Source organism: Chiroxiphia lanceolata, chromosome 4, assembly GCF_009829145.1.
Source record: "Chiroxiphia lanceolata isolate bChiLan1 chromosome 4, bChiLan1.pri, whole genome shotgun sequence".
In the NCBI taxonomy this organism is placed as follows: domain Eukaryota; kingdom Metazoa; phylum Chordata; class Aves; order Passeriformes; family Pipridae; genus Chiroxiphia; species Chiroxiphia lanceolata.
Window position 1 is genome coordinate 1260269 of NC_045640.1, and position 25459 is coordinate 1285727.

At 54.7% G+C, this 25459-nt stretch overlaps 1 protein-coding gene across 1 annotated transcript in view; it reads right to left on the bottom strand.

The window, feature by feature from the left end:
- Nucleotides 1-2516: 2516 nt before the first annotated feature.
- Nucleotides 2517-25459, bottom strand: part of LOC116785623 (cytochrome P450 26B1) — a 24570-nt gene continuing 1627 nt past the window's right edge. The window contains exons 2-8 of the mRNA XM_032685452.1: nucleotides 24921-25145; nucleotides 11016-11291; nucleotides 9856-10011; nucleotides 8341-8622; nucleotides 5982-6277; nucleotides 4415-4462; nucleotides 2517-4384 (exon numbers count right to left, since the gene is read on the bottom strand). Of these exons, the coding sequence (XP_032541343.1) occupies nucleotides 4306-4384; nucleotides 4415-4462; nucleotides 5982-6277; nucleotides 8341-8622; nucleotides 9856-10011; nucleotides 11016-11291; nucleotides 24921-25145 (1362 nt within the window). The 3' untranslated portion in view covers nucleotides 2517-4305. The remainder of the gene's footprint in view (nucleotides 4385-4414; nucleotides 4463-5981; nucleotides 6278-8340; nucleotides 8623-9855; nucleotides 10012-11015; nucleotides 11292-24920; nucleotides 25146-25459) is intronic.

Sequence of the window (25459 nt, forward strand, 5' to 3'; positions counted from 1 at the left end):
CTTGGACACTTCCAGGGATCCAGGGGCAGCCACAGCTTCTCTACCCAACCTGTACCAGGGCCTCCTCACCCTCCCAGCCAGGAATTCCTTCCCAATATCCCATCTATCCCTGTCTTCTGGCAGTGGGAAGCCATTCCCTGTGTCCTGTCCCTCCCTCCCTTGTCCCCAGTCCCTCTCCAGCTCTCCTGGAGCCCCTTTAAGCCCTGGGAGAGGCTCTAAGGCTCCTCAGAGCCTCCTCTTCTAGAATATTCCATTTTATTCTATCAACAGGCACCCACAGCATTAAAATTCCAGCTAAAAGCAGAGCTGGGGATCTACCAGGGCTCCTAAAATTATCTGGAGGAAAAAGATGCCGAGAAACCACCTGGAAATCCATCTCTTTCTCCCATGTCTCTCCTTTTTTTTTTAAAATAATTCCTGTGAATGTTATTTAACGACACCTCAACATTTTGAACAGTTCCTTTTAACTCAACTCTGCCTCAACACTCCCCCTTGGAAGGGCCTGGGCTTTGAGCTTTGGAGATTAAAGATTTCAGGCAGACCAAGGGGCCACAAGGCCATTCCATTTTTTTTTTTTTCAGGCTATAAAATTGCATTCTACGCTCGGAGGGGAGGGGAATAAAATAAAAAAAAAAATAAAAATAAAAAAGGGGGAGGAAAAAAAAGAGGGAAAAGAAAGCCCATTTATGCAAAAGCACACACTCACACACCTTTTCTGTGCTCTCACACACACATAACCTTTAAAAAGAAACTTTCCAAGAGTTCCAAGCTGCAGTTAAAACGAAGTGAGTAACGTGAGACTCGGTGCCGGAGCAGAGTGGAAAGAACACGGAGTCCGAGTGACCTCCCACGAGGCCACCCCAAAAAAAATTAAAAATATAAAGCTCCCTGCTTCTGTTGGAGCCCAGAGAGCCACATCATCCCCCTCCAGGGGTGGTGCAAGCCATAAATCACGGATAAATGGCAAAGAAATGGAAGCAAAGGGAGGGGGGAGCGAGGGAACGAGGAGAAATCCCGAAAGGAAATGACCTTCCCCGCCACAAAATAGGGGATTGCAAAGGGCTGGAAGGGCGAGGGAGGGTGAGGAGGTGACACATCGGCCCCTTCAGCTCAAGGGGAGGCTGGGGAGGTGACAGGGCCACGGGTGGGCACAAGCACACGGTGAATTTTGGGCAAGGGACGCGGCGAAATCGTTGTTGGCAGGACACGTCCAGGAGAAGGGAAAGAGCCCGGCCACAAAGCTCCAGAGGGAGGGAAAGGAGCCTCAGATCCTCTGGCTGCTCCAAAGGGACACAGCCTCGGGTTGCACGGTCATATTTTCCAGCCAAGAGCAAAGTTCTATTAATTCCTCCAAGCCCTCACTTGCCTCGGGATGTCATCATAGGAAGGGTTTGCAGAGCAGCAACATCCTGTTCTCCAACACTCCCATCACAGCCAGGCCTCTCTCCCTTTATTTATAGGGAAAAGGGGAAGGAGGCAGAAGCCAATTACTTCACTAATTACCTAATTACTCCAAGCACTCCCAGCCCACCCCGTCTCCCCTCTGGAACAGCTGCAGCTGAAGCTCCCACCAGTAGCTTGTCCTGTCACAACTCACACAAAGCTCTTCCTCCCACCTCCCAGGGCCAAAATTCCCTGAAATTTCGTCGGTTTAAGGAGCTCAGAGAGATCCCTGCTCCCGGAAAACTCCGGGACACGGGTTTGCCGAGGGGCTGGATGGCTGGAGGAGCCCAAATGGGAGATGATGGGAGGGCTGGGGACAACCTGCCTGCTCCCAGCAGACCTGCTGCCCATCCCAGGCTCCTTCCCACCTGGGATGCCCTTGGGAAGTTTGTCCTGCCCTGTCCTGCCCACCATCCAGTGCAATCAGGAGTTGGGGGGATGTTCTTCACCCCCTGGTGTTCTCCCGTGCCAGAACCAGCAGCCAGGACCGGGACAAACACCCCTGGAATGTTTCCCTTTCCTTTCCCTCCTCTGGCTCTTGTTGGGAAGAGGGAAAAGGTCTGGGCACAAACTGGGGATCCTGGAGCTTCCCAAACCCCAGGGATGGAGCTCAGAGCTGGGACACCTCAGGCAGGTTGCTCAGGACAGGTGTCCAGGCAGGCTCTGAGCATCTCCAGGGATGCAGATCCACATCCTTGGACTCTTAGGGATGGGCCTGTGCAGGGCCAGGAGTTGGATGTGACGATTCTTGTGGAATATCCTTCCAGCTCAGCACCTTCTGTGCCTCTGTGACCTCGGCTTGACCATCCTCCCCATAAAAAATGTTTGTTCTTGAAATTTTTAAGTGGGATTTCCTGGATTTGGGTCCAAATCCACCAGAGAGGATCCATTTTGCTTGTGGAGACTGATGGATAACAAAAATCCCACTTTCCCAGTTCCCAGGATGGGTCTTGTTCCCCCCAGCCCCCAAACCCTTCCAGGGAAGATGCAGATGGATGTGAAACAAAAAAAAATAAAAATCTCTGGAGACCCAACTCTTTTTATTATGGGGGTCTATAAAATAGCCACGTGGATTATTTATTTTGTTGTTTTTTTTTTTCTTTTATTTTAAGATCACAAAATACACAACATTCATTTTAATATGCAACACATAATATTATATACATATTAAAAACCACATGACTGAAACACATGTTCACACGGCACCAATTTCATAATGAAAAACCCCACAAGTGCTTTTTTCTTTTTTTTTTCCCCCCCTTAATATTAAAAACAAATGCGATAAAACATATTAATATTTTTTTTTTTCCCCCGGACAATGTTTACAATAAAGAGAAAAAAAAAATCATATTTTACTAAATAACAAATATTTAACAGCAAAAACTTTATACTAAATATCTATTTTGAATTATAACAAAAATAGTACTTATAATAGTTTATAAAGACAGACCAAAAAAAAAAAACCAAACCAAAAAAACAAATTTGTGTATAAAATAATATTATAGCAAATAGGACTGTGCTAAGAAAAAAAAAAAACCAACCAAAAAAACAAACAATTCTGAGATTCAAAGTGCTTTATTCTGCAAACCCACTGCAGCAACTTTTTTTTTCTTTTCTTTTTTTTCTCTTTTTTTTTTTTTTTTTTTTTAAGTCAAGTTATATTAGTTAGGAATGGAAAAAAAAACAAAGCCTGACTTAACTTCTGCCCGGATTAAATACTCACCCACACAAACATTATATATACACACATGATGTAAATATATATATAATGGATGTCTGCATCTTACATTACCTCTCTCCAATCAACCACTCACTCAAAAGCAATGTTTGGTTTTCACTTTGTAATGACCTTGGAAGTTAAAAGAAAAATTTCAGCCAAACCTTTTTCACTGGTTCCCCACCAGAACGAGCAGGACCGAGCCCTTCTGGAAAAATCTACCCCGGAGGTTTTGTTCTCTGGAGCTTTAACCAGACCTTCTAAGCTTGTTGTTCCCTTTCTCCAGCTTTCCCCTTTTCCCGGCCTCCTCTATCCCAAGGGTGGGTCTCAGATGGAAAAGGGGGATCCTGGAGAGCACACGGTGATGGGTTTTCCCCCTCTGGACCTTCCACCTCCTTCCCTCATCCCCAGGTCCTGCCAGAGCTCATCCTTGGTCCCCAAGGACCAAGGACACCTCCACTGCCATCGCCTCTCCCGAAATGTTTGTCCCTGGGAGACTCCCCCCTTCCCACGGGGCTTAGGTTTGGGTTTAATCCCTTTGGGATTTTGGCTGCCATCCTTTTATCGCCGGGAAGGTTTTCTCTCCGTCAGGGACAAGGAAACGCCTGAAATCTCAGCCGGTGGCGTTCCACTCTGGATTTCCAGCCTGGAAAAACCACCCGAGCCTCTGCCTGAGGGATGTGGTGCTCGCAGAGGCTCCTGAGACCTTCCTTTTGGGTTGGCAGTGTTACCACCCCGAAGGCGAGGTCTGGATGGGAATGGCGTCTCCTGGAAGATTGGGGGGTTTCTTTTGGGTTAAATCAAGCTGAGCACCCCGTGGTGAGTGTGGAAATGATCCACTGGGATTCTCCTGGGAGGGGGGGGGGGAATTTGGCAGCTTGGCTGACGGCAAATCCGACCTCAAGTGCTTCCCTTGGCTCCAAACCTGCCTCCCTCCTCCTGGCCCCCACCAAGGGCTGGCAAGGGCAGCCTCCCCAGCGCTCCCTTCACACTTCCCTCGACCTTCCAAAGAGGCACAACCCACAAAGCCACCTGGCAAACCCACACCTGCCCCTTCCCCTTCCTTATCCCAACCCCTCGGACTTCTCTGGACACCTCTGGAGCTGAAAGCCAAGCTGCCCACCCAAGGGCCACATCTCCTCCCATCACGGCCAGGAGAGGTCTCGGCCACGGTCCTTGTGTTGTCCTTTCCACCTCGGAGGGAAGGGATGGGATGGGATGGGATGGGACGGGATGGGATGGGATGGAAGAGGAGTGGGGCTGGACAGAGCTGCCTCAAGTCCAAGAGGGATCTCCCAGCCCGGTGCTTGGCTCTGGCGTGAACCAAACACCCGCCGAGACACTCAGGGGGCTTTTCCTCCCCTTCAACACAACCCACCCACCTCAAACTCGACCCAGAAGCCTCTGGCATGCAAGAACTGGAACTCAAATAAACCCAAAGGTGAGATACCTCTCGGTGGCCACTCCCTTGTGCTGGAGCAGCTTTGGGCAGGGCCCTCCTCCTGGGATGGCGGTGGGACGGGGCGGACACGGGGCCCCTCTCCTTCCTGCTGAGCTCTGCCATCACCAACCACAACCCAGACACGAGACAAGCAGTGTGTGTTGGCTTATTTAGAGGGATCACCTTCCATGCCAACGCCTCCTGTGGAAGAGGAGGCACCCAAAGGAGCAGCTTGGCTTTGCTCAGCACCCCGGAGCTCTCGGAGCCGTGGTGGGGCCCCGCGGCCCCGAGGGTGGTGCCTGCACCTCCAGGGAGAGCAAAGACACCAAAGATGCCTCCAAAAGAGGTGGCTCTGCCCGGCTGGGGAGGGGCTGTGCCGGGGGAACGGTGCACACAGGCCGTGTAGCAGCAGCAGGAAACTCAACGAGATTAAAAAAAAAATAAAAAAAGGACATTCCCCCCCTTACCCAGAGCCCCCCAAAACGCATCTTGCAAAATGCAAATGTGCCCAAGGCCTCAGAGGGACGACTTGTCCAGCCCTGGACAAGACACCACAGGGTTTTTCGGTCTGAAATAACAGCTTCCCCCCCTCCGGCCCCTTCCCAGCCTGCCCCGGCACCAGCGGGAGAGGGGATGGGAACGGGCACCTCTTGTGTCCCCCTCACCAAGGAAAGCCTCCAACGCCCCGGAACAAACAACACAACCAAACAAAGGGACAAAAAAAAACTAAAAAAAAACAAAACAAAAAAAAAAAAAACAAAAAAACAAAAGCAAAGAAACACTGTTATCACCAGCTAATTTAACACTGTTAAAAGGAAGATCAGAGGTCACCCGGGAGCCGCCCCGGGACACCAGACCTCCGACCCTCGGCCGATTTCCAAAGCCTTCCCCGCAGTCGGGCCTTTGCCAGCGCCTCCTCCTCGCAGCAGAAGTGTTTTATAGATATTTATATATATATATTTATAATATTTAGATACTGTGTACGGTCAGACATCCCAGCTCGACTCGGGTTTTTCCGCGGATCTCCCTCCTTTCCGGACGAGACGAGGCGCGCCACGACATCCCCCGAAAAAACCCCTCCTCCGCGCCCCTTCCGCGGGAAGAGCAGAAGGCTTTCGGCAGCTTCACCCGGGGGGGGGAGAGTGGGGGGGGGGGAAAAGTCCCGAGATCCGGAGGCTCTGAGTGGTGGAGAAGCTCCTCAGCCCTTTCTCTCCTCCCCTCCTGTCCACCCCTCGCCCCCACCCCGCCCCTCCGTCCCTGGTGCCGCCGCCGTGGCGTGGGCGTTACACGGTGGCCCCCAGCATGGCGTCTGTCCCCGCCAGGATCTCGTTCTGGTTGGAATCCAGTCCGAAGAACTTGACCTTGAGTCCGTCAACCGGGTGGACCACGGGCACCAGGGTGATTTTGGGGAAAGTCCTGGTGGCGAGCTCGAAGCGGCTGGTGCTGGCCAGCTCGATGGCCAGGGCCTTGAGGAAAAGCTTGGCCAGGTGCTTCCCCAGACAGGTCCGTACTCCTCCTCCGAAGGGGAGGTAGTGGAACCTGCCGTCCTTGTCTTCGCTCCGGCCCTGCTCGAAGCGCTCGGGGTCGAACACGTCCACGTCCTTGAAGACCGGGGCGGTGTCGTGGGTGTCCCGGATGCTGTACATCACACTCCAGCCTTTGGGGATCTGGAAACCCTGTGGAGAGGTGGGAAAGGGGTGGAGAGAAAAGCAGAGTGGGTCAAACTCTACCGTTGGCAGAGAGGGAGCAGAAGGACAAGAAAAAGGCGCTTTGTTTTCATACAGTCGGTCATCATGGGATGGTTTGGGTTGGAAGGGACCTCAAAGATCATCCAGTCCCACCCCCTGCCATGGGTAGGGACACCTTCCACTAGCCCAGGTTGCTCCAACCTGGCCTTGGACACTTCCAGGGATCCAGGGGTAGACACAGCTTGCTCGTGTCTAACTGCAAGATCACTCCTTGGGCTTGGACAACCACCATGGGAAGCTTCCCACAAAGCCTCAGAGGATGCTGAGGACCAGACAGAATGGAGAAAAAGCCCTGGGAATGGCTCCTGACAGCACATGATGGACAATTTACACCCTGACCCTGCTGCTGGGAACAACCTGCTGAGGGCTCACGTGCCCTGCAAAGGAGGAGCCGTGGAAGGGGATGGGGCAAGAGGTGAAGCTGGTCAGGGCTGAAAGCTTCAGTTGTACCAGGGGTGGTTCAGGTTGGACATTGGGAACCTGTGCCAGGGCCTCACCACCCTCACAGTTTTCCCTGCTTATTCCCATTTCCTTTGGGTTTGTTACTCCAACGTGGCGCAGATTTAAAGGAAAACCAGAGAGCGCGGCACAGAGGGCTTGGAGATGGGATGGGAATCCTGGGTTTACTCCTCCCTCTATCCCAGGGACCCATGGGATGATCTGCTGCTATTTATTGCTTTGTGGTCACTGGCAGGAGTCTCCTACCAGGAATCTCCTACCAGGAACCCCCGAGCAGAGGGAAGCAGCTTCTCCCACATCCACGCCGTGCCCCATGTGCCAACCAGCCCTCCCAGAGCACCCCAGAGCATCCCACACCCCGCTGCCTGTCAGCCCCACACACCCAACACTCATGTCAGGGCCTGGGCGATGAGAACCGGGGCGGATTTATCATCCCCTGAGCACTTTGAAGGGTTTCTGACTCAAATCGCCGCCTTAGGAGGATTTACAGCGACGAGCCCGGCCTGAAGGTTTTTGTTTTGCTGGTAGGAAATTCCAGCCATGGTGGTGAGTAATTCCCCTGTCATCCAGCAGCCTGGAGATGCCCTTTGCAGTAAACCTTTCCCTTGTCACACCCCAGCTGGGATTTTGGCGTCAAACACTGTCATGGGTCGAGCTTTGAAGCCTCACACCCGTCCCCTCTTTGACAGCTCCAGAGCATTCCTTCCCTGCCATGCGCCAGATTCCTGAGGAATCCAGGGCAAATCCATCTCCCATCACCAGCAGGGCCTAATTTATCCTCTCTGAGGTCTCATCTAAGCCAGGCTCAGGCAAGATTTCCAACGACAAGTGAAAGGTTGGTTTGGGGAGCTCACGGTGCAGCTGCACTCCAGAGGGATCCCAGAATCCCAGAATATGCTGAGCTAGAAGGGACCCACAAGGATCAGCCAGTCCAACCCTCAGCCCTGCACAGGACCAGCCCCAAGAGTCACACCCTGTGCCCCAGAGGATCAGCCAAACGTGTCCTGCACAGCTCAAAGAGCACATGTAAGAGGAGGACAATCCCAGTCCTGCCTTGTCCTGGCCAGGAATGTCTCCACCATTCTGGCTAAGCTGATTTTCCAACCTGTTTTGCTGGTCAGTACCTCACTCCCCTTCTACAAATAAAAGGACCATGAGGACATGAGTGGAGGCGTCTCCTTCCTCCCAGCTCAGCCCAGCCAGGATTTCACAGATCCCAGAACATCCTGAGCTGGAAGGGACCCCCAAGGACCATCCAGTCCAACCCTCAACCCTGCACAGGCCCAGACCCAAGAGTCCCCCCCTGTGCCCCAGAGGATCAGCCAAACCCTCCTGCAGCTCTGGCAGCCTTGGGGCTGTGCCCACTGCCCTGGGGAGCCTGGGCAGTGCCCAACCAGCCTCTGGGGGAAGAACCTTTGCCTGAGATCCAACCTGAGCCTGCCCTGGTACAGCTCCAGCCCTTCCCTGGGTGCTGTCCCTGGTCCCCCCAGCGCAGAGCTCAGTCCCTGCCCCTCGTGTCCCTCAGCACTCACATCCAGCTCGAAGGTCTGCAGCACCGTCCGGTACCCGCCGGAGATGGGGGTGAAGAGCCGAAGCACCTCCTTGATGACACAGTCCAGGTAGTGGAGGCTGCTGATGTTGTCGAGCCGCAGGGAGCCCTCGCAGATGCAGCCGTTGTGGAGGATCCCTTTGCTCCTGAGCTCCTCCCGCAGCTTCTCCAGCACTCGGGGGTGTTTGAGGAGCTGCATGATGAGGGAGGTGCTGGCGCTGGCCGTGGTGGCGTAGGCGGCGAAGATCAGCTCCAGGGTGCCATCCTGGGAGACAAGGGAAGGGCCAGGGTGAGAGCCAGGGCATGGACAGGTGGGGCAGCATCCATGGAATGTCAAGGGACAGGCACAGAGGCTGCCATGGGGCATTTTAATACCCAACAGCTCTCCAGCCTGGTTACTGAACCATAGATGGTTTGGGTAGGAAGGACCTTAAAGATCACCTGATTCCATGACCCTGCCACGAGCAGGGACACCTTCCACTAGCCCAGGTTGCTCCAAGCCCTGTCCAACCTGGCCTTGGACACTTCCAGCAATGGGGCAGCCACAACATCTCCCAAAAAACAGCCGCTCAACCAAGGATTTAAGTTCCAAAGGGGCCAAGTTACCTCATGAGGGTACAATCAGTCACAGTCACAGAATCATGGAATGGTTTGGGTTGGAAGGGACCTCAAAGATCATCCAGTCCCACCCCCTGTCATGGGCAGGGTCACCTTCCACTAGTCCAGGTTGCTCCAAGCCCCATCCGGCCTGGCCTTGGACACTTCCAGGGATCCAGGGGCAGCCACAGCTTGGTCATAACTGCAAGATCACTCCTTGTGCAGGGTCAGGGCTGGGAAAACCACCATGGGAAGCTTCCCACAAAGCCTCAGAGGATGCTGAGGACCAGACTGAATGGAGAAAAAGCCCTGGGAATGGCTCCTGACAGCACATGATGGACAATTTACATCCTGACCCTGCTGCAGGGAACAACCTGCTGAGGGCTCACGTGCCCTGCAAAGGAGGAGCCGTGGAAGGGGATGGGGAAAGGGGTGAAGCTGGTCAGGGCTGAAAGCTTCAGTTGTGCCAGGGGAGTTTCATTGGGAAAAATTTCTTCACTGGAAGAGTGGTCAAGCACTGGAACAGGCTGCCCAGGGCGGTGATGGAGTCACCAACCCTGGAAGTGTTCAAAACCCAAACCATTTCATGATATTGGTTTGGTGGGGATGGGGGTGTTGGGTCACAGGTTGGACTCGATGACCTCAGAAGTCTTTTCCAACCTTAATGATCCCATGATTCTACGAAATGCTTTCTAGAAAGGGCTGAGCACAACCTGCAAATGGAACAACTGGTTTGTCGGCACCATAATCCACCAGACCAGGATTCACCTGCAGCTCCACCGACACGTTGTGACCCCCTGATCATCCCAGGTCTGCCCCCAAAATTCCTCCCTGGAGCAGCTCGGCCTTGCTCTTTTGGGAGCCCCTAAGCACAGCAAGGTGTCCACGGGGAGACCTTTACCTTCAGCTCCTGCATGGTCAACTCCTTCCCGTGCTCTTTCCCGCTCTCTATCAGGATGTCCAAGGCGTCAGCGTAGTCCTTGCCCTGCGTGTTCTGCAGTTTCTCCTGGATGGCTTTTTCCAGCCCCTTCTGCAGCGTCTCCCGTGCCCGGATTCCCTGTGGAGCAGGAAACCATCAGCCCACGGCAGCACCACCAGCACCATCCCCAGGACAACGTGGCTGAGTAATAAAAGTGCGATTGCAGACGCTCAAAGAGGGGCATAAAGACGCTGAGGTCGTTCCCTGGGCAGGAGGAGTAAAGCCCGAGGAGCTGAGATTACAGGCAGGAGTAATCAGCACCTAGGTGTAAATGACAGGTCTGCTGTGGGAGCCCCAGTGCTGCACCAGTTCACAGGCCCCTGGCTCGCCCTGGGATGCGTGGCAGCCCCTGGGAAAATTGCCTCTCAAAAGGAAAGCCAATTCATCCCAAAGGATCCTCTTCCCCAGGAGCATAATGCTCTTCCCAAGCAGTTTTATCACCTGGTCTCAGTAAAGCAATTCCTGTGGGAGTGCAGCTGCACTGGGTTAACCTGCTCCTGCAAGTGCTTCAGGGCTACTTGGACTCATCCACTCATCCACATGGTCAAATATCAGTGAAAAAAAAAATAAAAATCGCAGTGATATCACAAAAATAAATTTGAACCTCCCCGGAATTTCTGTTGCCAAAATTCCCCGTGGAAAAAAAAAAAAAAAAAGGATTTTTTTTTTAAATTTTTTTTTTTTGGTCTGTGATTTTTGGTATGTTTTTCATTCTGCATCATTCATCAAAAAACTCGAATGGTTCTCGGAATTAGAAGGTCTGCTGACCTGTTCCGCTTCAGGGACAGGGAGGGAATTAAAAGGAGAAGGGTCCCACAGACTACAAAAACACAGGAAAATTGCCGAGTGAGGTAAAAATGTACTTGAATAAAATAAAAATGGAATAAAAATTCAGTTTGGGCGAGTCCTGGTTGTGTTCTGCAACAAACCACTCATTGGACGGACCTTTCTCTCGCTTCTCCACCAAACCCAAAACGGACTCATCCCTAGAGGTCAGAGGGTGAGGAGAACCCGGAGAGGGGCGGATCCACCACCACCCCCTTAACCCCAGACTGGTGGGGGACCCATCCCCGATCTCTCACCCTCCTGTAGCCACTGAAGGGCAGGTCCACGGGCAGGGAGAAGACGTTCTCCACGAACTGCTGGTAGACCTCGAAGAGGCGGCCGAGCTCCTCGTCGGGGATGCGGAAGCCCAGCAGGACGCGGATGGCCATGCGGAACGTCAGCTTCTGCGCCTCGTGGTACACGTTGATGGGCTCGGGGTTGCTGCTCCAGGCCCGCAGGGTGTCCTTGATCACCAGCTGGATCTTGGGGAGGTAACTCTCCAGCGCCTCGTGGCTGAAGATTTTGGAGAAAACCTGCGGAAAAAGGGAGCGAGGAGAGGTTTTGACACTCCTGGTTTTGACCCAGGGAAAAACGGGCACCCCCAAAAAGCATCCTGTGCTGAGACTTGTCAGCAGCTAGGACTCATCATCCGGGATCACCAGTTCCCCAAAAAAAAAATCTGCCAAAAAGGGTCGATGGAGAAACATCAGCTGCCGGATCCTCCAGAGATCCTCACCACAAACGTTGGGCAACAACGGAGCAAACCAGAGGTGGAAGGGAAAAGTGGATGGGCAGAGCTTGTTTTCCCGCAGCTCCATGTCTCCCAGATCCCAGCGATATCCATCCCATGATTCGGGTGCTACTAAAACATCTCTCCCCTGGGGATTCTCCTGTGGGACGTGGCTGTGCAGCCACACAGACAAAACACAGGTTTTTCTCTCCGCGTTGAATTCCTCCCACCCATCGGGCCGCCTTTTTAACGGATGTAAAATTAAGTAAACTAATTATCCCGCAGCTTTTGGGATCCCTGTGGAATCTGGCTGAACTCAGCCCGGGGGCTCAGGCGGCGAGGAGAGACACGCACGTACGCAGAGGCAGCGCTCGCACCCGGCCTCGGTTTCCTTGGGAATCCGGGGGAAAAAAAAAAAAAAAAAGAACCCCTGATGTCAGCAGACAGCATTAATTTAAGCTCCGCGAGTAAACACTGAGCAGCAACGGGGCCTCCCCAGGTCCCCGACGCTCACGGCTCCTTCCTCCAATTCCTCCAATTTGGGCCCGGGCCCACGCGTTGCACGAGGAGCTCAGCAATGCCAGGAATGTCCCTTCCCACAGCACGCGCTTTTCATCGGCATTCCCGCCGCATCCCTCCCGGAGAGCACCGGAGGAAAAAAAAAAAAAGCGCTGTTTGTTTATTTTTCGTTAACCTACACGCTCACACACACACACACAGACACACACAGACACGGGGCAGGACGCACACGCAGCGCCGCATGCCAGGCCTCCGGGAAAATCAAATTAAAGCAGGATTCCAGGAGGGAGCCTCCAGCGGGGTGGCCGGGTCCCCCCCTCCGGAGAGCAGGGAAAAGGGGGGGGGGGGCTCAAGGCGAGGTGGGGGGGCTGCAAAGTTATCAGCCCGACGAGGGGAGCGAAATCAAAGCCGCCCCCTCTTTTCCATGAGCGTCGGACTCGCCGGAGCTGTAAATGTGAGAATTTCCTCCACAGTCAGCACTCAAAGGGAAAGGTAATATTTTCCTGGCTGCGACCCCTCATTGCTAATGCACGGGCGGTTCGCCGGGAGTTTGTTTGGTGAAATAACAGCCCCGTTCCCCCCCTCGCAGCCCCGCGCCGGAGGCTCCACAAGAGCCGCTTCAACGAGGCGCTCCGGGCTCGGGCTGAGCCCCGGGGAAAAGCTCCCCGCGGAAAAATCCCGGCCAAACGACGGGGGAGAGCGACCGGGGAGGAAAAAAAGAAAAAAACTCCCGGAGCCCGAGAGGCCGCAGACAGATGCCGTGCCCGGATGGCCACGGCGAGCCAAGGCATGAATGAAACGGAGCGGGGATGAATGAACCGAGTGAATGAACAGCGGGGCGGCGAGAGCACGGCGAGGCCGCGAGACGGGGCGGCCGCCGCCGCCTCCTCCCCGCGCTCCTCCAGCTATTTTTAAAGCCTGGAAAGGGCAAGCGGTGAGGAGCTGGAAAAGCAGCCGCTCGGCGAAGGAAAGCCGGAGGTGCTAAAGCTGAGCCCGCTGTTGCGGGGGGGGGGGAAGGTGTGGAGGGAGCCGGGAAAGGGATGGATCCTGGAGGACCCGAGAGGGATGCCCGGGCTTTGGTGCAGCAGGAGAGCTGGGATAGAGCTGCTCAGAGGGGTTGGTGAAAGGACGTGGGTATTGCCCCATCCGGCTGGCATTGCCCTGCATCCCTGCTGAGGAGCTGGGATAAGGACAGAGGCTCCTGGTGAATCACCCCACACTCCCCAAATGCTTCCCAGGACTCCGTTTCCCCGCAGCTCCCACTCTGCTTTGGCAGTGCCAAGGCTGCAGTGGAGTCACCATACTGGTGGAAGTAGCCCTTGGGGTTCCTGACCTCGTCCTTCCTGGCACTGCCACAGGCAAAATGTTTGGGGACCCCCCTGGACCTTGAAAATAATGACAACAAGCCTCTGGTCCCAGTCTGCAAAACTGCTGCTGTGGAGTAGGGAACCATCCCAGGGATGGCTTCACACCCTCCAGACCCTCAGAAGAGGGAAGAGTCTGCCCCAGGGGTCGATGTGCAGCGAGGACACAGCGTGAAGGACCCTCAGGAAGAGAAGACCGGGCCCCGACCGAGGCCAACACAACACCTGCCCAGCCCGAAAAAGGGGGAGCGTTCAACGCTGGGAGGCTGAGGTGGATTTTTTTCCCCCCTTTTCTCGCTCTTCTCCCAGCTCTCCTTCTGCCACGAGGCTCCTCCAGCTGGCTGCACCCCACGTCTGCCCGAGCCCGAAGCTCCCGGCCACGCTCGACGTCCCGTCCGCTCGCCGCCGCCGCGCTCCACGCCGCCTAATCTCACATGTCAGCAGATCCTTCCCCGGCCAGACACAAGTCTGGATCCCCTTCCAGTCACCTCCAGTTCAACCCTGCATCTTTCCAGTTGATTAAAAAAGGAGGAAGAGCCGGCCAACTTTTCCTTTCCCCGACGAACCTCCCAAGCCTACAATTCCTGCGCCCTCTAGTGAGGCCGAGCCGAGCTCCTCCTCGGCTGCTCGCGGGAGAGAAAACCGGGCAGAGCCAAGGAGAACCGGGGTAAAAAAAAAAAAAGAAAAAAAAAAAAAAGAAGTCGTTCCAGCGCTGCCAAGAGGCAAAATCACCTTTCTAAGGGGATGCTCAGCTTTGTTAACACCGAGATGTGGCAGCGCGGCCGCGGCAGCCGCTCGGCCACGAGGACTCGCAGCAGTGCCAGGGCGGTAGCCAGGACTTTTTGGGGATGTTGGAAGGAGCCCCCGGTTTTTTTTTTTCCTTGCTGTGATACCTCCCAAAAGAGCCAAATCTGGGGATTTGGTCTGTCCAAGGGTATTTATTCGCGCTGCACACACAGGCGCTCACCCTGCTCTGAGGGAGACACCACCACCCAGCGAGCCTGGCTGGAACCTTCCGAGTCTGCCTCGCAGTGGAAAAAGGGATATTTCGAGATTTATGGTCTTCCTAAGGCAGAAAATTCCTTCTCAGTGGCTCAGCTCCAGCTCTAGGTGACAGCAAACTGCCCCCCCGGTCCCAGCTGGAGAATCCCCCAGCCCCATCCTTAAACCACGGCAAGGAGGAGAGGGAATTCAAGGGAATTCACTGAGCTTCCACACAGGTTTTCCATGCGTGGAAAAGGCTTCGTTGCATGGTTGGGATGGAGAGGGATGATGTTCTCCGTGGTGTTACCCTCCCTGGTGCCGGCCCAGCCTTCCCACCCCGAGCACCGGAATCGCTCCCTGCCTTTTGCCATCCAAGATTTTCAGGCCCCTCGCTCCCACCCGGCACATCAGCACGGCAAAGAGGGAAAGGGAGCATCACGTTCCTCCTTTCCAGGAAGAAAACTTCGGGATCAGCCACCTGCGTCCCATCCAGCCCGCGCCGGCCCAACCCGATGAAGGCGCAACGAGCGAGGAAATGTTTTCAGGAAGGAATTTGGCCCCTGCCGGAGGTTTGGATGTGCCAGGAAGCATCCAAAGCAACACCTCAACCTGGACACGCACTGGTTCTTCCAACATTTCCAGGGGGTTCGTCCCAGCCGTGTCCTGTTGCCACGTTATCCTGGATGTCTGCCTCTCCCCAGCCCGCGCTCCAGAGGGCTTGGAAACCCTGGTATTTTTGGAGAGGGATGAGACGGTTTGTGGGCAAGAGGCTGTGCAGGTACTGGGAGCAGGAACAAAGGGAAAACACAGCAAAAAAAATTGGGAAGGCAGCACAAGGAGGAGAGGACTTCCATAAAATCCCGCTGCTGCCCCGACACTCCGACCTTGTAACACACAGCAAAGAATTGGTTCCTTTTCTCCCCATCCTAAAAACAGAGCACAGGGACTGCTCCATGGTCTCCTGCCACGCTCCCTCATGGAGGAATCCAGGCCCAGGGAGAGGGAAAAGCCAAGTTTCGGGTGCCAAGCACCCAAAACGAGGAATTTTGGGGTTGCCCGGCAAAGCACAGCACAGCACATGGGGCACAGAGGGGTGTCCTGGGGGAGCTGAAGGCAGCAAATCCTCCCAGCAATCCCTCAGGAACGCTCCAAGCTGTCTCCAAAGGGAGTCTGGTAACTCTGGAGCATCCAGGCTGAAGGAATGGAACGGTTCTCAGAAAGAAAAAAATGTGCTGGGAGAAAAGCAAAGATCATTCCAGCATCCCTGGGCCGTGTTAGGACGAACATGCCCCTCTCAGGGTCGCCCAGATCCACGATTTTTTAACGTTTAAAAAGAAACAAAAGGTCAGGGAAACTCCAGCATTTCCTATTTCCAATTAAATTATGAATAAAAACAAGCCCAAGCGCCGCATTTCCTCACAATTAAAAATCTCCACGTCCGAGCGTCTCCCCTACAAACCCTCCCTGTGGCATGGGAGGCTTCTGATCCCAAACCCTTTAAGGATATTGGGATAAAGGGGCTTTGGTGGCCCAGGGAGAGCAAGGACAAGCAGGACACCCCACGTGTGTCTCAGCATTCCCTCTGCAAAACCTCCTGGTGTCCCCAAACGGCTCCAGCAGCAGGAAAACACCACCAGCTCCATTCCATTGAGGCTTCTTAGCCCAGTTTATGGGAATATCAAAAGACACTGGGATTTGTCAGTTTGGAAGTGGTGCTCCAAGTGTCCTCTTCCCATTCATTCCTGTGTTTGAGGAGGGTAAAAATCAACCTGTGTGGTCACCGCTCTTCAAGGAGGGAATGGAACACAGGAGGGAAAAGGAAGGTATCCCAAAAATGGAATGGGAGCTGTGGCCAGGGGAGAAGGGATTGGAAAGGTGGGATCAGCTGGCCAAGAGGAGGGATAACAGGACACGCACCCACTCCTGTGACTGGTGCCTTTGGAGCCGTGGAGAAGGAAAATCCTGCAATCCCAGCAAGTCAGAGCAGCCCTTTAAGAGGATCAGGGGGTTGGGTGAGCTGGGATTCCAGAATCATGGAATGGGCTGGGTTGGAAGGGCCCTTAAAGACCATCTAGTTCCAATTCCTTGTTCAAGTTTAAACCACACACCAAATGCCAGATCTGTGGTGTGGGGATGAGAGTCTTCCCAGAGCTGAAGGGGAGGGAAGCAGCTTTCCCAGGCAGCAGGGATAGTGCCCCATCCACCTCTGGAGCCAATGGAAAAGAAACATTAGGAGAAAATCCCCATTTTCCTGGCCCAGTGCATTCCCTGGAGCACGGAGAGGGGACCAAAGGGAAGGGTCCCACAGGTTTAACTAACCCAGAGCTGGGCCTCTCCTAGAGACAAAGCCAGACCTAGAAAGAAAGAAACCAAGCCCAAGTGCTCTTCCATGGGAGCACAGAGTTCTTGCTCCTGCCAGGAGCTCCAGAAGCTGGGAGTGGAGCTGGGTGAGGGGTGGCCACCTTCCCAGAGGGGCTGAGAGGGAAACACCCACTCCGTGATCCATCCCAGAGAAAGAAAAACACCTTCCAGAGCACGGTCAAGAGACCAAGAGGCAGAAATAGGGGAAAAAAGCTTGGAAAAGCCTTTCCTCCGGCAGCTCTGCCGACAAAATCCTGACTAAGGTCCTGCAAGACCTCCCTGGGGGTGAAGACACACCTGAGATGGGGCTGAGATGTCCCTGGTGAGCTCCTGCAGACCATCAGCGAGGCTTGAAGCTCTTCTGAGCTTCAAACTGAGCCCAGGGAGGAGAGGACAAGGGTTGAGACGACCCAACAAGATGATCCCAGTTTAAGGCAACCCCTTCTCCTTCCTTGAGGAGAAGGAAGCTGAAGAACAAGCTGGTGGATGGACACATTTAGTGGTAGAGCAAAGGAGAACACCCTGATCCCAAAGCCCTCATTTCCCAGTGGGATATTCCCAGTGGGTGGTTTGAGCTGCTTGGAAGGATGAAGGGGGATGGAGTGAAACACAAAGCTGTGCAAACACAGGGTAGGAGGGATCCCGAGTCCTAAATCACCCTCCCACCTCTGGGATCGGCTCCTGGTGTCCCCCATTCCTGCCCTGACGTGGAACCTGCACCCGGCTCCACCCAGCTCAGGGAGGGGTTTCACCTTCCAAAAATCTTCCCTCCTGGATGACACAGGAAGGTGGAAAATCCCACATTTTGGATCCTCAGCTCAGGGCATCACACAGCACAGCTCCTCCCTGAGCTCTCAGGGCATTTTGGGGTGGAAGGAGCACGAAAAACCCACAAAATCGGTTTTCCAGCCAGGAGCCTCCACTCAGCCTTTTTTTTTTTCTCCTTTTTAATCCACTGGAATTAGCCTGGATTTACACCCCTGGAGATGACAGGGCTGGTTGGTCCAAAGTCAATGAGCCAACCCAGCCAACAAATCCTTCCCCCAGACCGCGGGCAGGAGCCCTTCTCCATCAATGGGAGCCTTTTCCCTGGATCCAGAGGCTTTTGCCCATGGATTAAAGCTCCCAGGGCAGCAGCCTGACATGGACACACCGAGCTGGAGCCGGGCCAGCCCATGGCAGCTGGAATTCAGCCCACCTGAGCTGGCTGATGCAATTTGGGGGGGCTCAGATGGCAGGGAATGGTTTCTATTCCACCGTGGGATTTACACGCGGGGTAGGGTACCAGGTTTGGGTGGAAATGCAAAAAAAACCCTAAAAACACTAAAAAAACCACCCCTCTTAACTACCTGGTTGATGGTTTTTCGTAGGGAAAGGTACATTCCCAGTGCTTCTCATCTCTCCTTCCTCCTCCCATCCCTCCTTTGTCCTTCAACCTCTCCCTCATCCCCATCCTTCCCTCCCTCCTATGGAAATGGAAAAAAACCCTAAAAACACTGAAAAAAAACAACCCTAAAGACCCTTAAAGAAACCCCTCTTAACTATCTGGTTGATGGTTTTGTAGGGAAAGGTACATTCCCAGTACTTCTCATCTCTCCTTCTTCCTTTCATCCCTCCTTTGTCCTCCCATCCCTCCTTCCTCCTCCAACCTCTCCCTCGTCCCTGTCGTTCCCTCTCTCCAATGGAAATAAAAAAAAACCCCTAAAACCTCTAAAAAAAACCCCTCTTAACTACCTGGTTGATAGTTTTTTGTAGGGAAAGGTACATTCCCACTGCTTCTCATCCCTCCTTCCTCCTCCCATCCCTCCTTCCTCCTCTCACCCCTCTCCCCATCCTTCCCTCCCTCCAATGGAAATGGAAAAAAACCTAAAAACACTGAAAAAACCCCCCTAAAAACCCTAACCCACCACCCCTCTTAACCACCTGGTTGATGGGTTTTTGTAGGGAAAGGTACTTTCCCAGTGCTTCCCATCCCTCCTTCCTCCTCCCACCCCTCTCCCCATCCCCATCCTCGCCTCCCTCCCCTCCCCAGTCCAGCCCACAGCAGCTGGTTTATATTTGGCCGTAAATTTATGGCCCCTTTTGTGTTCTTAATCCTCTTGCAAACGATATTAAAGCCTCAGACCTTTCTACTCGGTGCTAATAAGCTCAACACTCGTGTGCCTGCGAGGCAGAACATTAATTGTGGTGTGTTAATGAGCGATGGAGTTTTGGACAGTGAGACAAACCAGGCCGTTCCTCCAGCTCCACTGTCTGCTTCCTCCCGGAGTCTCGGCCTCTGGGATGCCTCCCCAGCCCAAGGAGAGCTTTGATTTTATTCTCCCCGTGCCTTTTTTTGAGCCAGCTGTGCCTATTTTGGGATCCCTGGGCTGGGACACCAGCCCGGCGCTGCCCTGCCAAGGCTGGAGGCTTCCAGGGAAAGTCTGAGTCCCACCTTCCCCGGATCCTGCGCCGGGAATCTCCTTCCTGGCCCCCGGGGCTGTGAGTTCTGGCCATTCCCAAATCCCATTTCCTCCTCCACTGAGATGGTGAGGTCCCTCAGGGGCACCTCTGCTGAATTCCAGCCTTAATCCCATAAAACCTGCGCTAGGCCAGGCCTAAGAGCGGGTTTGCTCGGCCCTCCTTACCGCTCAGACCGACCCAGGGACTGACATTCCCAACGCCTGGGGTGCGGCACTGATCCCACCGGGATTTGTGGGTGGAAATGGGAGCTGAAGATGCCTCTAAGGACAGATGTGAGAATCATAGAATCATAGAATCAAAGAATCACAGAATCAGCTGGGTTGGAAGGGACCTCCAAGATCATCCAGTCCAACCCTTGATCCAACCCCTCTCTGGTTCCCAGCCCATGGCACTGATGCCACTTCCAGTCTGTCCTTAAACACCTCCAGGGATGGAGAATCCACCACTTCCCTGGGCAGCCCATTCCAATGGCTGAGCACCCTCCATGGAAAGAAATTCTTTCTAATCTCCAACCTAACCCTCCCCTGGCACAGTTGAAGACCGAGCCCTCTTGTCTTGCTGATGGTTGCCTGGGAAAAGAGATCAACCCCCCCCCTGGCTCCCCCCTCCTGTCAGGGATTTGGAGAGAGTGAGGAGGTCTCCCCTGAGCCTCCTCTTCTCCAGGCTGAACAGCCCCAGCTCCCTCAGCCTCTCCTCATAGGACTTGTGCTTGAAGGGTGGAGGGAACAGCCGGGCTGGGCCTCCAAACCCGCAGCAGGATGGAGAGAGCTCCAGGGATTGGAGCAGGAGCAGCCTCAGCCAGGTCCATCCCTGCTCACCCCATCCCTTGGGACACGTCCCCTCTGAGCCCAAGGGAGGATTTGCACCTTCCCTGTGGTGGAGAGGGACAGGGATTTACCTCCCAAAAGCCAAAGACGTGTCCGTGCTGTGCCAGGACAACGGGATTACTCCTGTGAGTCACCTGGGAGGCCATTTCAGACAGGAATGCCACCGTGGAGGAAGGAGCTGCCCCAGGGGTGGCCCAGGTCCTTCTCCAGCACCACATCAACTCCATGACCCAGCAGGAACAGCCTCTCCACGGACATTTATCTCAGGAGGGCGGCCGAGGAGTTTGGAGTCGCTTTTATTTACCCCTTGTAAACTGCTCTTATCTCCCAGCTCCGTCTCAGGCCAAGGGCAGAGCCCACGAGGTGACATCTGCAACAAAGTGACCCCTCTGACCCAGGCCAGCCCTGCTCTCCCCCTCCATCCCACCTCACTGGTACATCCCTGCTCCCATCCCTGCTCTCCCATTCCATCCCACTCCACTGGCACATCCCTGCTCCCAGCTGACTCCACGCCCTCTCTGATAACTGTGAAGTTCATTTCCCAAAAAGGGGGATGTTTTCCTCAATTTCTGTGAATTTTGACAGGTTCCTGGAGGGGAGATTTAATAAATTGGGGATGGGAAAGCCAAGTCAATGTGGCTTTGCTCCTCCTGAGCACCTCTGAGTCCTTTATCGACACCCACGGGATTAACACTTCTGGGAGCCCAGAGAAGAGGAGATTCACCCCCTTCATGGAATGGGATAATGAATCCGTGCAGGATCCTGAAAACCAGCTGAGATAGGGAACTTAAACCTGAGAGAAGAGCTCCAGAGACTGAGTCATCCCATCACCCCCCCCAAGTGTCCTACAGCACATCCGAGAGCCGCGATTTGCTGATCCCGAAGTTACACCGAAGAGCTAAAACTCCTTGGAAAGCTCCTTGGAAAACACATGGAGCAGCAAAGCAGCCGGTTCCTGGCGAGCTCCCAGGAACCTCCTGCAAGAACATGTTGGGTTTTCAAGCTCTTTGCTGGAGCTCATCTTCCCATCTTGGTGACAATCTGTGCCACCGCGAGGAGACCACGGCTCCTCTGCCAGGGAATGAGGAAAGAGTGTCTGTCTGCCAGGGCTGCTGCAAAGAAATGCTTTTGGAAGGATGACAAGGACTGATCAGAGCTGTTGGCCATGGAAGGGTTGGTTGGACAAGAGCTGGAGGTGACCCCGGTGGCTGGAGGGTGAGAACGAGGGTTTCACGCTCCACCTTTCCTTGTGTTGCTAAAATCCCGAGATCTCCTGGGAAATTACACCTCAATTCCTGGCAGGACCAGAGAAAGGGAAAAGAACCTGCGGAGGCACAAACCAGAACGGGAGAGCTGGATGGAACTGCTGCTCCAGAAAGCCCCACAGTGCTTTAAACTGAATCAGTAGCCACCAAAAAAAGGTTTCCCAGGAAGTCCCACTGCTCTCCTGCCTGGAGCTTTCACGCTGCTCCGATTCTTTTAAAGTTCTTCTTAGAACTAAAATCCTCACTAGGAAAGTTGGTGAATTCTGGGAAAGACCTGCCTTCTGCCCAACAGGTTCCTTGCTCAGTTCTCCAGCAGGTCAAGAGGGAGGTACAAATGAAAACCTGCACCTTGAATCTTGAATGTGATCTGAGTTCCTTCTCCTTGGACCTCTCAGAGCCTCAGGGTGGGGAGAGTTAAAAGCCAATTTAACGGCAACAGAAGCTCGGGGTTAATGAAAACAGGCAGGGAGAAGGCACCTGGCCTGGAAAAAGCTTTCATCTGGTCATCTGAGTCTTGACAGGAACAAAATGCTCGATTTTCTCCCCTTCAGAAGCAGGTTCACCTGATCTCTGGGTGCTCTGAATGCAGGGCAAGGGATGGGTTGTAGGGGAGAAGCGATTCCTCGGGGATCAGGAGTGATGCACGAGATGCTCAGCTCCCAAAAGCGGCAATTAAGAGGAGATCAAGTGAAGAAATGGGAATAATCCCCCTGATTTCCCAAGCTCAGCCCCGTGTTCTCAACCTCACGACAATGAAAGAGGAAGATTAAAGAATAATGAGCTTCTGGAGCGTCCCCAGAGCTGCTGATCCAGGGAAAGTGTTTGGAAAGGTTGGCTGGAGCTCGAAGCAAAGGTGTGAGAGCAGGAGAAAGGGTCATCCTGGGACAGTGTTTTGTTGGAATACCTGTTCCCAGGAGGCTTTAGCCACCCCTTAAACAGGAATTAGGATCCTTGCCAGCTTGGGATTGCGTGTGATGCCAAAAACCACGGAATTATGGAATGGTTTGAGTTGGAAGGGATCTAAAGATCATCCAGTTCCATCCCCTACCATGGGCAGGGACACCTTCCACTAGCCCAGGTTGCTCCAACCTGGCCTTGGACACTTCCAGGGATCCAGGGGCAGCCACAGCTTCTCTGCCCAACCTGGGCCAGGGCCTCCCCACCCTCCTAGCCAGGAATTCCTTCCCAATATCCAGTGCCTAATCAGGGAGGGAAAAAGGGCTTTGAGGAGAAGATTCACGAGATCCAGACCAGCTTCTGGACTCAGAAAATTCCGAAAGCATTTGCTTTCCCAGCTTAGGGTGGGACACGTGTTTCCCACTAGGAAGAAACACCGAAGTGAGGACACCAGGTAGAACTCTGGAGGGAGGGAGGGAGGCTGTCCCTGCTCTGTGATGCTGGCACTGCTCCTTCCTGGGGCTGGTACTGCCCACCCGAGCTGTGGGACAAAGTACAAACCCACTGGGATCCCACAGAGGTCAGAACTCCCTTTTCCAAGCCCCCACTCCCATAACCCACACTCTCCTGGCCTCCCCTGAGTCTGTTCCTCAGGGCTGAATTCCGTGGTTTTATTAAGGAGATCCCAACCAAAGGCCACTTTCCAGTAGCAAGGAATAATCTTGCAGTGCAGAGGGATAAAAATGAAGCAGGGAAGGAGCACAGAGACACCTTCAAATCGCTGCCTGATCCCACGATGGGAAACGAAAAGGAGCCAAAGCTGCTGCCGAGGAAAATCCATCGCTCTCCACATCCCAATCCTGCCCCAAATTCTGCTCCCTGGTGGAGGCAGCCCCGTGAACTCCTGCCCTCTCTCTTGGACAGCAAGGTTGGAAAAAATACCTCCCTCCTCAAGGCAAAAAAAACCTCCCAAATTGCAGGCTCTGGGTTTGTCGAGTTTGGGGTTGGGATCGACAGTGTTGGTGTTTCTTGTGGTGTCACATTGAAAAATGCGACTAATGGGTGTCATGTGCTGTTTGTTTTCTCATCGTGTCCCCCAGGAGCAAAGAGGGTTTGGAAGGGATTTTACAGACACCAAAATAGGAAATCCTGCTGGAGCAGAGAGGAGAAGGGACCCGGCCCCGGGGCAGGGATGGGGACACTCTGGTGGCACTGGGGACGGGCTGCCTGTGCCAGCACTGCTGCCTCCACGCTGCACAGATGGGGGACACACCTCCTCCATCCCAAATCCGCTCCCTGCCCTCATCCAGCTGGGAAAGAGCCTGTCCCAGGGAGGGCAGGATGGGAGAACCACCAGTCGTTCCACCAGTGTCACCACTGCCACTGGGGGGGACCCCAACCCCACATCTGCCGGGGCTCAGCACCCCCAAAACCAGCTGCCCTGCGCTGCCCACCCGCCTTGGGGGCTGCAAAGAGGGGGGGTCTCACCCCCAGACCACCGAGGGGGCGACACAAGAAGGTCTCAGCCCACCCCCCCCCCAAACCGGCTCAGTCCCGCCTCGCGCTTCATCCCGAGGCCCCCGAATTCCCTGAGATCCGAGGGAACGCTCGGCACCACCAGACCACCCCCAGCAAGACGAAGCCCGAGGGGTCTCCCTGCGAAGGGGGGGCACACTCCGGGGGATCCCCCTCCCCTCTGAGCCCGCCGGGCTCGTCGCCCTTTTAAGAGCCCCCCCCCGGGCCCGTGTCGCCCTCGCAGTGCCCCCCACGCGTGTCACCGGGCACGGAGGGGGGAGAGATGGAGGGGGGAGAGGGGTAACACCCCCGTCCTCAGCAGAACCCCCCCTGTGCCCCCCCCCGCGGCCCTTTAAACTCCTCAAAGCAACGACCCTGGGGGGAGCCCAGGAGGGACCTCCCCAAGCACGGGAACGGAAGGTGGGGAGGGAAAGGAGGAGAGGAAAGGGGAAAAAAGGGAAAGGGAGAGGAAAAAGGGAAATGAGGGTGAGAAGGGAAGAAGGGAAGGAGGGAAGAAGGGAAGGAAAGAAGGAGGGAAGAAGAGGAGAAGGGGAGAAGGAATAAAGAAAGAAGGGAAGAAGAGAAGGAGGGAAGAAGGGAAAGAGGGGAAAAGGGAAGAAGGGAAGGAGGGAAGAAGGGAAAAAAGGGAGAAGGGAAAAAGGGAAGGAGAGAAGAAGAGGAGAGGGGGAGAAGGAAGAAAGAAAGAAGGGAAGAAGGGAAGGAGGGAGGAAGAGAAGGAGGGAAGGAGGGAAGAAGAGAAGGAGGGAAGAAGGGAAAAAGGGGAGAGGGGAAGAAGGAAAGGAGGGAAGAAGAGGAGGGGGAGAGAAGGAAGAAAGAAAGAAGGGAAGAAGAGAAGGAGGGAAGAAGAGAAGGAGGGAAGAAGAGAAGGAGGGAAGAAGAGAAGGAGGGGAGAAGAGAAGGAGGGGAGAGGGGAAGAAGGGAAGGAGGGAAGAAATGAAGGAGGGAAGAAGGGAAAAAGGGGAGAAGGGAAAAAGGGAAGAAGGGAAGAAGAGGAGAGGGGGAGAAGGAAGAAAGAAAGAAGGGAAGAAGGGGAGAATGGGAAAAAGGGAGAAGGAGAGAAGAAGAGAAAGGGGAGAAAAGAAGAAGGGGGAAAAGGGAGAAGGAGACAAGAAGGGGAGAAAGGAAGAAGGGAAGGTGTTTCCACGCCCCACTCGCGTCCCCACGTCCCTCCCTCCCCTCCCTCCCTCCCCGGCTCGTCTCGCGTGGCAACGCTCACCTTCCTCTTGTGCCGGTGGATGTCGCCGATGGAGTTGGCCACGGTGTTGGGTCCCAGCAGCATGCGGGTGCTCCGGGGCCACTCGGTGCTCACCAGGTGGTGCTCCCCCATCAAGATCTTGCGCACGTTCTCCGCCCCCGTCACCCGCACCAGCGGCCGCCCCAGCAAGTGCGTCTTGAAGACGTTGCCGTACTTCTCCCGCCGGGAAGATTGGAAGCAGGAGCCCTGCGGGGGTGGGTCGGGGTGTCGGTGTTACCCCACGGCACCCCCGCGGCGGGGACAGAGAGAGGGAGGGGGGTCTGGGGGGGGGGGGGGGGGTAACACGGATGGGGTCCGAGGGGGTAGAAATGGGGTAACCCCGGAATTCCCACCCGAGCACGGCCCCGCTCCCTCCGACGGCGCTGCCCGCCCGCTCCTCCCGCAGCCCGGCGGGGGTCGGTGCCCTCCGCCCCCCTTCCTCCCCTTCCTCCTCCTCCCTTTACCTTCCCAATCGCTTTTAAACGTATTTTTATTTTCCCTCCCCCCCCTCCCAATTTTTC